Consider the following 15431-nt stretch of genomic DNA (forward strand, 5'->3'; position numbering starts at 1 on the left):
GTTTGGGAATCAAAGAAAATGATTGCAGGGGAAAATGATTGCGGGACACAAGGTAATTTCAGAGTTCAACCACATTACAGGCTCCACTAGAATTATTCTGAACAACTTCAATTATGTCTGCTCTTAGTGGCACAGAGAATAAACAACTTCAACATGCTATGTTGGGCTTCTTGTAAAAAAAAAAAAAACTTTAAAATATAAATTCACAGTATTCTAAAAGCAGGTCTACATATCAGAAAACAGGTTGTAGATGCAATGCAGATTTATATAGAATATACAACTTACAATTCTCAAAAGCCGCAAAGATTGGACACAATGACCTGTCTTTACCTGTCCTGATTGAGTGTGTGTATGGCATAAGATTATGGTAATAAACAATAATCCACATCTGCAAACCACAGGATGCAACAGATGCAGCTTATAAACTATTGTAAGTAAGTGTTCTAAATGACATCAACATTCATGCTACCATCGGTTCACCACATTCTCCTGTTTTCAGCCACAAAAATGTCACTCTGCATGTTTATATGGATCTCATCCTTTCCCGTTTGTTCAGGGTTTGAACATGAGGTCAACCTCAAATGCAATTGTTATGCTTTGTGTCGTGACAAAAGATTTCCTGTTTCCATCTGTGCTCAGATCTGGATTCTGGAAAGCAGTATTCTTTATGTGTTTATGCGTTTATGTGTTGTCACTCGTCAACTTTTAACAAATTAGTTCACCTAATAATGAAACTCCATCATTTACTCACTCCCATTTCATTCTAAATCCCATTTCAGTAAATTTCTTTAAACAAACGTCTCTCTGGTATAGGTCAACTTGTGGCAAAGGGTATGAGGTTCAGTAGCAAAGACCCTTATCTGCAGTGAGTTATAGCATGGTCTTGAGAGAGGGGCCTCCTAAAACCACATGCTTTGATGGAAAGGGTGAAAGGATGCAACACACACTCACTACTCATCTCTTTTGTACTCTTTTTTTTTTGTCTACCTTAAACATGCGCACATACACACTTGCAAACCTAGAAGAAGGCACAATTGACAAATTAAAAGGCCACTCCTATCGAGAAAGTCAGTAAATAATGACATGACATTGGGAGAGGTGAAGAGGTGAAACTGACAGAGAAAATAAAGAAATAAATAGGAGAGAAAATAGGGTTGTACTTTCATAGTAAGCCTTTAAAGCCAGAGCAGGTATCATAAAACATTTACAATGGGATTTTTTAATGGCAGTGAAGGCGAAATAGAGGGCAGAATAACCATTACAGCATCCCGGTCCGGTGTGACACTCTCTAGAATGGAATCAGAGCGGAATTAAATAGGACTGCTTGGCCATACTGTAAATCTCTTTTTATAACTGGATACACTGACAAAGTGAGCTACTCTGTAATTGGCAAGGGTAAAGGGGGGAAAATAGAAAGATAGGGGAAGAACACTTGCAAGGTTCGTTAGGTTCAGCTACTGACTCTTTTCACAAAATCCCATTTGTCACCCCCACCTGCTGTTGGCCCTAATTGCAGCCAGTTTAGTCCACACACACAGACACACACAGACACAGACACACACACAGACACACACAGAGACACACACAGACACACACACACAGCTCCTAACAAGCAAATTTATGGTCATGCACATGCCTTCCGTATGCACACAAGTGTCTATTTATGACCCAAAGTAAAAGTTACTTTACAAGATCACACAGTTTCTACAACCTATAAACTTGCCTCCTTTTTCCAAAGGTATTAATCAACACAGTTTACCACACAGTGGCAGGCTGAGGAATTCTTAATTTGTCACTGAGGCATTAAGCTGCTCCAGATAGGAGCCTCTGACCTCAGACCGGCAGTCACTTCAAATATCTAACCATTACTCATTTCCACTGAAAGTGAAAAACGGACGTGAGGTCAGCATACCAACGCAATGTATCAATAACCAAAAGACCTCATTTAGAAACCTTCAAATACCTGTCTTTCAGGAACAAATTAAAATCTTCACTTTAATCTGATCTCGTTTGAAAAACTGAGGTGAACCCAATTGACTCTGAACCTTTGTCCTTTGAGATCCAGAGGCATCTGCTCTTTTTGGCCAAGACATCCTAGAGCTGAGCACACCAGGAGTTGAGCAACCATCCTCCCTTAAAAAGGAATTCTAAAGTAACTGGGTTCAAATGATTTTTTCAGGAGTACTTTAGAAGACTAATCATGCATTTTTTGTAATTGCGCATTTTTGTAAAGCATTTAAGGATTTACAGTCATGTAAAACCTGTCAATTTTATGAACACAGTTGTTGTATTTCAGGCTTATAATATAGGGGTTTGCAATATTGTCTAAGATAATATCGTAATTGTTGTTTTAAGACACAATCCCCCGGTTTCACAGACAAGGCTTAAGCTAGTCCTGGACTAAAATGCATGTTTGAGCTGTTTTAACTGTAAACAACTTGCAATGACATATCTTAAAGGGGACCTATTATGCAAAATTCACTTTTGTATGGTGTTTGGACATACATGTGTGCTGGCAGTGTGTGTACACAACCACCCTTCAGTGATAAAAAGCCACTAACTCCTTTTAAAAAAAAAATCCCCATAAATCATAAGCAGTGTCTCCCAACGACCTGTTTTCAGAATGCGGCTTTAGTGACGTCACTACAGCCACAGGCCCCGCCCACGAGTGTTGACAGACACTGCCGTTTTAACTTAGACCCGCCCTGATCGAGGTCACAACGAGTTGTACACATCCACCATTGCTGCACTGATGAGAATGTCTCCCAAGCGTTGAAGGTGTTGTGGCTAGATGTATTCATTCACATAGCTCTCTCTATTTACTCCTGAAATCTGAGCCAGCCGCTGAAGACGAGGTGGGTTTATTTTGTTTTTGAAGAAAATGCTCCCTCAAATCTAACGAAATTTGTTTATGTACTAACGCACTTCTTACTGTGTTTACTCAGCTCCTATACAGTGATTTTCTTGAGTAAAACTGACGCTTCATCTTTTGTGACATACAATAAACTTTATTAAACTCATCAGTATATTTTGTGTCATCATTTAGATGTGGTCCTACAGCAGGCTTGTATTAATAGTGGCTACAATCAATGACACATAGGTTATAACCATAATTAAACTAAACTATACCTGTTCCAACTCCATACAGCATATTCTCTGACTCTAGGCATTATTGTCCGAGTCGAAATGAACACCAATACTGTGAGTTTCTGTTTTGGTATTATCATCTTTCCGTGAGTTGAGATTGTTCACTGAGCGCGAGCTGGTTAGGCTCCACCCCCTGTGCCAGCAGTTCATTAGCATTTAAAGGAGACACACTAAAACGGTGCGTTTTTCTGAGCCCCAAAAAGTGACCATTTAAACATGCTGTAAAAAATTATCTGTGGGGTATTTTGAGTTAAAACTTCACATACACACTCTGGGGACATCAGAGACTTATATTATATCTTGTGAAAAGGGGCATAATAGGTCCCCTTTAAAACATGTCAGTGCCATTGTTTTGTCTCAAGATACACACCAGTAATGTTTTTTTCTAAGGCACATTAATAAAATAAAATTTGAATGCCTTAAAATTGAACTAAGGTCTAACCCTGGCTTAATCTAAGCCCTGTCTGTGAAACAAGGCCTATGTTGCCAATATTGTCTGTTTTTGTCCTATTTTGCCAAGGAAAATAGTTCCAAACAAACCCGCAACAAAACCGGTGTGTGTCTTTCCGTCACCAACTGGCAGTTTTAGTTTGATATTTGAAGTATCATCACCCTCAAAAAGTGACAACTTTAACATGCTATATAAAAATATCTGTGGGGTATTTTGAGCTAAAACTCCACATACACACTCTGGGGACATCAGAGATTTATCTTACATCTTGTGAAAAGGGCATTATAGCACCCCTTTAAAGGAACACGCAGACTTTTGGGGACTTTAGCTTATTCACCGTATCCCCCAGAGTTAGATAAGTCCATATACATATCCTTTTAATCTCTGTGCGTGCCGTAACTCAGTTTGACGCACCCACCGCTAGCCTAGCTTAACCGTATACATACTGGGAACTATATTCTCAGAAGGCGAAGCACTGCTACTTTTGCGGAGTGATTTGCTCGCAGCACCTGAGAAGTCCCGTGGTGAGGAGCAGAGAGTTCGCTCAGAGTGTTGCGCTAATCACTCCGCCCAAGTTACGGCACGAACAGAGATGAAAAGGGTATGTATGAACTTATCTAACTCTGGGGGATACGGTGAATAAGCTAAAGTCCCAAAAAGTCGGTGTGTTCCTTTAAGGTACTGTATGCTTTTACCTTTCTAAGTTATGAGTTATTAGCTTTGTTTAATGACAAAACGTGTGAAACCATTCATAGTCTTGAATGTGCCAAAAGCAAAAGCCATATATGATCTGAATATGAATGATGTGCCTTGGCTCTTTTGACCTATCGAACACCTAAGCATCCCTTACAACCAACTTGCAATACCCTTGCAACCACACACAACATGCATCATGGCAGGGAGTTTTACATGGCAAGCGTCATCACATATTCTTCAGAAAATTAAAAAATTTAGTTGCAGTTTGCATTTACCAATATACATCAGATTATGCCATGATCTCAACAGTCCAAGTCTAGCACGAGATCAGTGGCCTATATCGGGCCTTACTCAACTACGCTGATGAAACAGTCCAGTCCAGCAAGGATTAAGAAGGATGACTTCATTCAAAACAGTTAGGCCTAGGCAAAATCAAACTATGAAAGAAATGAAAAGGGCTGACAAGTACGGTATAACTAATATATCATACTCAATAAACCAGAGGAACAAACACTCAAGAGCAAAAAAGTGGTTGGGGTTTAAGACAAAGTCATTAGTTTCACACTTCATAGAACACAGAGTACTTGGAATGATAAAACCACACTAAAACCTTTTTCCAGATTGTTTGCTGAAGCCCAGGTTGGCTCTGCAATGCAGCAGAAATAAAAGGTCCCTGAAGCCAAACATGCATTACAGCATCTCTTCTGACTTCATTGCTGGCTTTAAGATATCGAGGCAGGTAGGAAACCAGCACAAAGTTTTATTTGAAAAAAATTATAACAAATGGACAGAGGGGTGATTGGAGAAGATATGAAACAAAAGAAGAGACATGGCCATGTGGCGTGGAGGTTTGGATAGTAAGAGAGTGATAAGGCATGAAAAATGAGAAATAAGAAAATTATAAGCCCTGGGAGAGCCCTGATACATTTGTGAGATGGGATGTTCTCCATGTGTCTGGTGTGTGGTATGGAAGAGATCAGAGATACAAAAGAAGAAAGAGTAAAGAAGGGGAAGATACAAAGTGGAAGATTAGAAGAAGAAGAAGAAGAAGAAGAAGAAGAAGGACAGTATTAGTACAAGAGCACAATGCAGACTATCTCAATGTCCACAACATTTACAACGAAGGGATGAAACTGTGCTACTCAGTTCTTTATCGAGAGAATACATCGAGTGCAGACATGAGAGAATCAAACCGTTAGAAATCCCAGAAGTCATCGTGGGCGAACGACGTATGGAAGTCTGTAAGCTTAAACCTTGATAGTTCTCACTCAAGAGTTTTGCGCTGAAAACTCGTAAATACGTGACAGCCCAAGAAAGTAAATATTTGTCGTTTTGTTTGGCATACTTTTAATAAAGTTATAAAGTTCTGCAGTAGTTTTTAATTGGCATATTTCAAAGAATCTTAACGTTGACAAAGCACAACATTAAATATACATATTATTTTACACAAATTGGTCCATGTAAAAAAAAAGGATTCATAAAAAATTAATTAATTAATAAAGGATTGATAGATTATTCTGCTTTAAAACATGCAGATTCAGATCATCACATGTCAACTTCTTGCGCAAATAAGATTGGGGAGATGTTAAGTTTGATTGGGTTTATTCATTTATTTACAAATATAACAATTAAAATTTGATTAAAATACCTACATTATATGCATAATTTGAAAATATAATATATTTGTAAAACTATATAGTAGCCTCCCTGTGCCCATGTTCAGCCTATGACTAAATAGGAAGATGTCTTCGTCAACTGTCAACTGGAGATGTGTAAGACTGTTGAGCTGGAAGGTTCGTGATTCGTGCTTGGAAAACACTAGAATCAAGAGTTGGAGACGTATTTGATTTCAGACTTGGAGAGGTATTAGACTGTAGAGTTGTTTACTGGAAGTCTGCCTGTCCCCTTGTCTGATGAATGTTTTCACTCTCACTGCGGCCCTCCAATGTTCCCATGTAATATATCATAACTACCGACGCGTCTCTTGATTTAAAACCAAATGCATGTTATTGCGAGCAAGACTGTGGCTGTCACGTGTGCACAAAAGCATGCACGATTATATGCATACATATGAACAGAAAAAACAACACATTCAGCTTTACAGAAACTAAATCTAGCGAAAGTACATTTTTATTGGCTCTAGAGACCGTATGGGGGTGTTATTGGTCACGGGCTGCAGGGGGGTAAAAAGGAGGAGGAAATAGACAGAGTGAGCAGGAGGAGGTCAAACTCAAAAAACACGATTGCAAAATTTTCTTACACAGTACCTTGCCAACATTTCCCAGATTCCTTCTACTTTCCTCTTTTCTGGAAGTTTTTCTCCCCCCTGGGATAGATTTATGTTTATCTAGGGGCTTGCATGTGGAATCTGGGGCGTTCTGCTGAAGGTAAATATTTACGAGCCCCGATTTAAGGAAATAAAACAGTGTCTCTTCTTCAACTAGCCTTGACCTTTGACATCTGACAACCGGTCTATGTCACACACCAGCTGAGATGCATTACGGTGTCTGGTGATGAATTACACGGGCTAGGTTAACACTTAATGTGACACTGGATAAAATGTCAGGTCATTAAAGCAACTACTGGAATGCTAGAGTCAAACAAAACCCAACACATCTCTACAAACGGTGTCATTCATCTTTTCTCTGTATCCGTTCATCCTGTTTTACTTTCAAGAAATAGTGGCAAGAGGTCAGTTCAGATACAATGGCCTTTAGTCTTGTTATGAAGCACTGTTTATCAAGACAATGCAGGCTTTCCAGTAAATTATAATGATACTCATTAGCATCTTTCTTCTTAAAATCTCTATGGATCAACTACAGATTAAAAACTTGACCAGTGGGAACAAATTTTTCTCTGCACAGAAGCAAAACAACACGTCCGGAAAAATACTGCTAATATCTGTGACTCAAAAACATGACCTTTCCACGGTCAGCTTTTTGTGGTATGATATATTGCATTCATTATTAAAACAGCACCCAGATCGAACACAAAAAAACCCTGGCCTTAATTTTGTTTTTCCGGTGGCTTCCATAGAGAGAGCCAAACCCTTCTGGCCTGCTATGAGTTTGTATTCAGTCATTAATTAAAGCATTCTGCTGCTAATCAACAGCCAGACGGAAGTTAATTGTGAGAAATGTTATTGCCCTGACAACATGTGATCGCAATTCACAATTGAGTTTATGGCTATTGTTATCACATCCAAAGTAAATAGGACAAAGGAGAAGTAGAGCTGATCTTTAGGTCTGCTTTGGTCAGTACCAAAAACTTTAGATATACAAAGACGGTGCACTCATATTACTATGAATGGAAGAAAGTACAGTGCACAATATAGCAGAATAAGGACTTATGTGCATTCACACATCAACGTCAGCACAACACGCATGAGTCGTGGTGCTCTCGTGAACGCGTGTTGGAGTGGAGATTAATATTCTGTAAATAAAGTGGTACATTAATGGGGTTTTTTTTCTCATGTCACTTCATAAAAATTAGGTTAAACCACTGGAGTCACATTGATTATTTTTATGATATCTTTTTTACCTTTCTCGGGCTGGAAAGTGTTTGTTGCATAGGCTGTCAATAGAGGGACAGAAAGCTCTCAAATTTCATTAAAAAGATCTTCATTTGTGTCCCCGAAGATGAACGAAAGTCTTATGGGTTTGGTAATTAATGACAGAATTTTCATTTTTGAGTGAACTATCTCTTTAAAAGGTCTGTCTCTCGATTAAGTGGTCCGTTGTATTCATTTGCATTCCACCTGTTTGGTCTTTTCAGAAGATCCATTTCAAGAAGTTGAATTCAGAATAAGGATAAAAGGAAAAAAATAAGAACATTTGGAAATGTTTTTCAAAAACACATTTTTGGAAATGCGAGTATTCTTAATTTATTTTCTAATTTAAGAAATTAGCAGTTACACAGAATTTTATTCTTAAGAATGTTTCATGAATCTGGCCCCAATTACCCTAACAGCACCGCAGATTAAAGAGTTGGCAGCATTATTCTGTGCAGTCAGGCAGACAATCATTTTTTTATTTACAGCATTGCAAAACTAGTTTGTGGTGAGATGGGTTGATTAAGCTATAATAGCTTTGATAAATCTAGTCAATTACAGTAAGACCACTTTAAGTCAAAGACATTTATGAGCAAAAATTCTCACTATTCCAAAACTATTTCTCAAAAGACTAGACTCATTGAGTTATGCCTGTTTAATATAAAGACTTAAAAATAAGATTTATAATAGACTTCAAGGCATCTACACATGACATCTCATGGGGATTGAGTGTCTCTGCTGAGATAGAGAAATAAATACCGCTACAAAGTGACAAAGTGGGAAAGCAAACGAGCAATAAAAACATCTGTTGAAAGGTTAGCCCTCCATCACATAAAATCTGCAGTTCACCCCGTGTTTGTACATCTAACACTTTCCTGCCACCTCATTCCTCAGTTTAATTAGTCAGTTTGATTATTTTAGAACTGTCTCAATATGAGCTCATTTTTACCACAGCATGAAAGATAGCTTTAATAGGACCGCACTTCATGAGCGTAAACGAAAATAGATCTTAATTTAAATGAAGCATTGCTTTTTCTTCAAGCATTTTTATGGGGTGGGCAAAAAGTAGGGATGCCAGATTCAGATTAGTTAGGTAAACTACAAAAAAGTGTTGACATAGCATATTATGTTGTATACTGCAGTGCACAAAGAGGTGATTGTGAATGTTTTAAATCATGTTTATGGTTTTGTTATGAAAGCAAAAAGGGAGCTAAAGCACCACTTTGGCATCACGCTTCATTGTCCCATCTATTTGTATGCTGTTTTCTCTGTCACTATGGATATTTGGTGGAAGTGTTTCTTTTACTTCATTTCAGAAGAGGAATTGGCATTCAATTCACATGTCAGCCTTATACATCCCTAAGCATATTTATTGAGTAATAAACTGGACTTGTCTCTAGGAACTCAATCCATTTCTTCAAAGCATTTAAAATGAAATGGAAACCACAAACTTTGAATACAGGTTAGACTCACGACCCTTACCTGTGCACTCATGTTGAAGTCCTTTTCCGTAGTATCCCCTCTCACACACACAGTCGTACTGTCCTGTGTGTGTACCGCATTTACAGCTGGCCATTATGTCACAACAGTTCTTTTCCTCTTCACACAATGATGAACACTGGGCTGGATCTTCCTGAATATAACTTCCAGTTGGTAGATCTGGAAGAGAAAATGGCATTGAATATCAGACTTTGGACTGTTCTCTGATGCAAAAAAATATAATTTATTAGCTCAAAAAAATAATTTTGGCCTCCCACTTCATCCAATCCTACCAGTCTAACTGAAGTCCAAGCTGCTCTGGAAAAGTGAGCTTGTGTTTCAGTATTGGCATCTTCTGCATTACTAACTATAAAAACCTTCACTTTGGCAGGAGGATTTTGTCTCCTTAAATACAAACAAATGCACTGCTCCAGATGTTGGCATACACAGACAGGCTATGCAGCTGGAGGAGTCTGCACAATCTTGGACAAAGGATACGACAGACTTGATATCTCAACGGGAGGTGAGAACAAACGATGCCATGGTTTTAGTCGGGCCTTCCCTTGCCCAAAGCTAACGAGGGATATTTTGCGATCCAGAGGGGCTCTTTGTTTTATATCTCTGGGTTCAGCGTAGGTGGGTGATATCATTGTGAAGAAAGGGGTCTTTTGAGTTCATGTGGCTAAATGAGCTCAGAGCTCTGTGATAAGAAGAATCTGCTAGCCAGACAGCCAAAGGAAATAATAACACTGAAATTATTTTCGTACCAGTTTTCTTTTACACTGGGATTAACAAGGGCTCATATTTGTCAGGCTCAGGAAAAATTTGATGAATTGGCCTTCAATTTGACTTTACAAACATTCGCTACGGTAACCATAGTTTCAGTTTAAATATCACAGCTACTACAATAATTATTACTACAATAGATTGGTATTAGTCATCACCACTGACATCCAAATAAAGTTTTGAATATGACGCCATACTAATTTGTTATGCCATGATGACAATAGTATTTAGTGAAAACTACGGTTAATGTGGTAAATATTATTAAAGATTAGATTTATATAAAGATTTTATATGAAATAGCACTATAGAGTAGGCTACTTTATAGCCTTCGCACACTTACCCATTGGTTAACACCTTTTAAAACTTCCGTTAAAGATTTCCTTTATGATTTACATTTTTAATTTTGGCAGGACGTGTTTCAGCTCGACTTTTGATAGTTGTGCCAAAGTAAGTAGTAGGCTACTTACCAGAGGTGATAAAATGTTATGTAGCAACAAAACCGTTAATAAAATAAAATGTTTACCTAATTAAATATTAATACAGTCACAGAAACCTGTACACTCGGTTTAGTGTAAATAAATATTTGAGCAAATGGGAACACGAACAAATATAATGTAATTCTCTCATTCACCGCTATAACGTTAGATGTTTACCCAACTATGACTACTTCCGCTACTGAGAAACGCGGAAATGTGAAAAAGGTCTATTCAATAGTTGTGAAACAAGATAACCTAAAGTTTACCCAAGATTAATGATGACGATATGTCAACATTAAATAGCAGAAGAAAAACTCCACAATAGTGTTTTCGCAACTTTTAAAAAGCGGGAAAAAATAAAGAGACAGTCAGTCAGTCGGAAGTGAGAAATACGTCAATTTTACCGTTGCACACGACAAACGACAGCCGTCGGACCGGAAGTCATTCATTTCCGATGGAGATTCGTACGGGAGCTGCGTAGAGTTCCGATCATATGCGTATGCGGAAAATTCGGATCCGTTTTGAGCTTTGGATCCGTTGAAATATCTGAACTTCTGCGGCTAAGTTAGACCGTTGACCGGATGTAATGCATTCTAATCAAAACTATGAGCGCGAGGCTAGAATTACCAATATTTTAACTCTTTTATTCTGTAAACGCTATTTCTGTAAAATATTGGTTATTAATAATTATGGCAGATTTTTTTTTTTAATAATTATTAAAGCAATATTTATATTGATTAGCTCTATAAAAACTACTATGTTTTTATTTTTATTTTAGATGTATTGAGGGTAATTTGTTTTGTGTGAATATATTCATGCTTGCATTACATTCATTAAAATCATTAATTTTACCATTACGAGGGAAACGGTTGCTTCACGACCAATTTCAAAGTTCCGTGTGACTGACACTAGGGGGCGAAATGCGACAATCGTATGCTAATGTCGTGTGCAGTGGAAAGGCGGCTTCACTCCCACATCCGCAACCCTCACAGCAACGTTAACTAGTTTTTTTGTAATTTGATGCAAATGTAGACTAATATAATACTATAGTGTTATAAATGTAAGTTACATACATACATTTTTTTGCAGTTTACTGACCGTTAAAACGCGTCGTCACAGTCTGTGCAAGGGTCCATTCTGAATTTAGCTACTCACCTTCATGAAGTGCGCGTCGAGCCAGCGCTTCAAATTCAGCAAAGTTGTGCACTAAGTAGCAGTGCTGATCTTTGGGGTGTGAGGCCATGTCGTGCAGTTCGCGGATGTTTCCCTGCCAAATGCCCAGCGTGAAAATCTCCACGCCTCTCTCCCTCAACGCTGTCGCCACAGGCCGCGGGTCTCCGCCGTTTGAGTAACCGTCAGTGATGAGGAAGATCACCTTCGTGGCGTTCTCCCGTGACTGCTTCAGGATTTGCTGTGAGTTAAAAGACAGAAAGTGAAATATTAACTGACTAAGTTGAGTCTAAATTCATTTTGAAATGTCTCAAAGTGGTTCCCAGTGTATACCCAATTATATTAAAACACACATAATACACATTTTTCCATGCTAACCTATGATTTATAGTTTTCACTTTATTGTGATAAAAACAATTATAGATGAGATATAGACACTTCATTTATTGAAACAACACTTTAATTTCATGATTGAGTTACAAATGCTCAAAATATTGAAGGAATATGACTTGTGAAGAACAGACCGATATTCTCATTGAGTTGAATGGCATTTAGCCTACCCGACATGAACGGTCTAAAGAGAACTTGTTTGGATATAAAGATTTGTTTAGCATAAAACGACTTTTAGTCCGTTCCTCGTACAAATTTGCACGCTGAATGGCTTCAGAAGAACATAATACATAAGGTGTATATACTGTGTATACAGTATACATTTATGGTACTTTTATGATACATTTAATTTGTCATTCATGCAATGACTCATGCGATTGCAGGCATCATGTGTTGCTCTTTTTTGTTAAACTTTTCCTTAAAGCTACATGTTTCGCCGCTAGGGATTGCTAACCGCTAATAATTTATGCACGTCGGGTTCGGGTAAGTAGTGATTCGGGTCGGGTACAGTTTTTAGGACCCGAGAAGACCTCTACGGCGCTCTGACGTAGATTTTAGAATGCGTGATTTTTAAAAAAAAAATTGTTTTTACTTTATTTAAAGGAGCCGCAAAGCAAATAAGAACTGAACATAAATCAGTATCATATTTTGTGCATACTGGCCACACGTAGGGTATAAGTTAACCTAATAAAATCTTTTAAATGTGAAAGTAACAAAACAACAACAATTTCAGACACCTTTTTCCATTTGTCGTTCTTTTTATTAATGTCCCTGTATGTGAACAGGGACACGTCGTACAATAACCATTTTGCTTAGGAACTAATGTGGTCGGAACCAAAGTTTACAGGATTGTGTTCTCTGGTATCCTCTCAGGCGGAGGACTTCTACATTCCGATTGGTTGCCGCCGAACCGCGTCATAGCTTATTACCATAAAGTTGACAAATTTCAACTCTTCTCGCCGGCTCTCATTGAAAATGAATGGCTTCCAGACAATTTGACGCTCTCGCCACCGGCGGTGTGAACGTACAGATACAATAACAAAGACTTAGATTGATGACGCAGTGAAAAAACGGCATGGAAGTGAACTTTTCGTCATGCCGATGGATCTAATAATGTTTATGGGCAATAATGTTTATGGATGAGTGAAGTGAATACATTCATGTTTTTAAAGGAATACTTTTTGGGACTTTAGCCTATTCTCCTTATCCCCCAGAGTTAGATAAGTCCATACATACATTTTTCATCTCCGTGCGTGCTATAAGTCTGGTTGACGCACCCACCGCTAGCCTAGCTTAGCACAAAGACTGGATGTAAATGGTTGCAGCTACCATACTAATCCAAATAAGTGACAAAATAACGCAAACATTTTCCTATTTACATGTTGTGATTTGTATAGTCACAGAGTGTACAAAAAACAAAGTCACATGAGACACAGACATATTTTAACCATTAACCGTATAAATACTGGGAACTATATTCTCTGAAGGCGAAGCACTGCTACTTGGGCGGAGTGATAACCGCAGCACCTGAGACGCGCCGTTGTTTCTTCTGTCAACAAAACCAACGTGATGTCTCAGGTGCTGCGGTTATCACTCCGCCCAAGTAGCAGTGCTTCGCCTTCAGAGAATATAGTTCCCAGTATTTATACGGTTAAAATATGTCTGTGTCTCATATGACTTTGTTTTTTGTACACTCTGTGACTATACAAATCACAACATGTAAATAGGAAAATGTTTGCGTTATTTTGTCACTTATTTGGATTAGTATGCTAGCTGCAACCATTTACATCCAGTCTTTGTGCTAAGCTAGGCTAGCGGTGGGTGCGTCAAACAGACTTATAGCACGCACGGAGATGAAAAAGGCATGTATGGACTTAACTAACTCTGGGGGATAAGTTGAATAGGCTAAAGTCAGAGTGTTCCTTTAACATGACTGTGTAGTAAAGAAGGTCGCGATTGCTAATGATAGACAGATATCAGCACCACATGTGAGTCCCGTGGATTTAAACGAATGAGGAAATTTCATTCTACCGAAATACCCGCAAGTGCAGAATTAACTCAAACTGGTCAGTTTATGCAACAAATTAAAATTGTGCGGTAATGCAGCGCTGTTTCACTTGGTCTATATACTTCTAAACTGCATATTTGAGTGTGTTATAATGTTATTCTATGTCAGTTTGTTGGCTGTATGAGACTAGCAGTAAGCTAGATCAACATTAGAATAACATACTGATCATATTCTAACATTTCATCATGTTGACAGTTGAGCTATATAACATTGATTTTGTTTTCTGTACATTTGTTCACCTGTCTACATGCAAGAGCTGTCAAGTCGTGAAGCTCTGTCAAGTCGAAGTTTGTGGCGGCCGACAAGAGAGAAAATCTCTTCATTTTCTCTAAGGGTGCTCCAAGTGGAGCACAATTTACTGTCATGTTGCTTCAGACAGAGAGCGAAGAGGGGCTTGTGAAAGTCAATAGACGAGGCCAATTCAAGGACTGCTTGAAAACCGAGCAGCTTTGCTCTTTATTGTCTAATTGGCTGCAGTTCAAGCATTTCAGACAGCAACTATTACAAAGCCTGGAGTCTGACTTGCATCCAATTACACACACATAGGGAAAGGATATGAGCATACACCTCAAATCTGGAATCCCCTATGCATCAGTGCTTTTCACTGTCTTTCTCTCTCTATAACACACACAGACCCAGACACAAATATACAGATGCTGCCGATTGTCACCACAGTGATGTCACTGTGGTCGGGCCCCAAGGGTGTAGGTCCATGGTCTAAAACAGGGTGTGATTGTGGCCGTTTATGGGGTGGCAGCTCAAAGAAGCTGAAGGCATAAGGGGTTTTAGATATGAGTCAGAGGTGGTCATGGTACACAAACATGTCTGCACATCATTAGAGGAGGATAGACAGAACTGTTGAAGATCACAGAAATAGGAGAAAGAAAACGGCTTCTGACGCACTGAGATGTGCAATTTGAAAAACTTATTAGCAACCACATATACTGTGTTTGCACCCACATAATTACACTATAGTCACTCCTACATAACCCACTTGATTTTTATACTCAAACACACCGACACATCTTGTCCCCATCAAAGCAGTAGTTGTTAACCGCTTACATTAGTGGCTAATCTGATTAGCTCAGTTAAAAGGTAGTCTGTGACTAAACAATGTTTAATTGTAAAAGTAATTTAGGCAATCACAGCATTTTGAGTATATAAACAACTCAACTTTTTAAAATAGTTTACAAATGCTAGTCATTTGAGTTTAGGCCG

At 38.4% G+C, this 15431-nt stretch overlaps 2 protein-coding genes across 5 annotated transcripts in view; one reads left to right on the forward strand and one right to left on the reverse strand.

Annotated features, from left to right (window-relative positions):
- svep1 (sushi, von Willebrand factor type A, EGF and pentraxin domain containing 1) overlaps window positions 1–15431 on the reverse strand; it is a 99298-nt gene that overhangs the window by 67193 nt on the left and 16674 nt on the right. For both annotated transcript variants that reach the window (XM_079598894.1, XM_079598893.1), the window contains exons 2-3: window positions 11741–11996; window positions 9327–9503 (exon numbers count right to left, since the gene is read on the reverse strand). In XM_079598894.1, the coding sequence (XP_079455020.1) occupies window positions 9327–9503; window positions 11741–11996 (433 nt within the window). The remainder of the gene's footprint in view (window positions 1–9326; window positions 9504–11740; window positions 11997–15431) is intronic.
- Window positions 11860–15431, forward strand: part of slc7a8a (solute carrier family 7 member 8a) — a 61161-nt gene continuing 57589 nt past the window's right edge. For 2 of the 3 annotated variants that reach the window (XM_079598938.1, XM_079598941.1), the window contains exon 1: window positions 11860–11998. Coding sequence is in view for 1 of the 3 variants with exons in the window: in XM_079598942.1 (XP_079455068.1) it covers window positions 11947–11998 (52 nt within the window). In the remaining 2 variants the exon portion in view is untranslated. The remainder of the gene's footprint in view (window positions 11999–15431) is intronic. The other variant, XM_079598942.1, reaches the window with a different exon arrangement.

The sequence above is a fragment of the Phoxinus phoxinus genome (assembly GCF_949152265.1).
Source record: "Phoxinus phoxinus genome assembly, chromosome: 2".
NCBI classification, from domain to species: domain Eukaryota; kingdom Metazoa; phylum Chordata; class Actinopteri; order Cypriniformes; family Leuciscidae; genus Phoxinus; species Phoxinus phoxinus.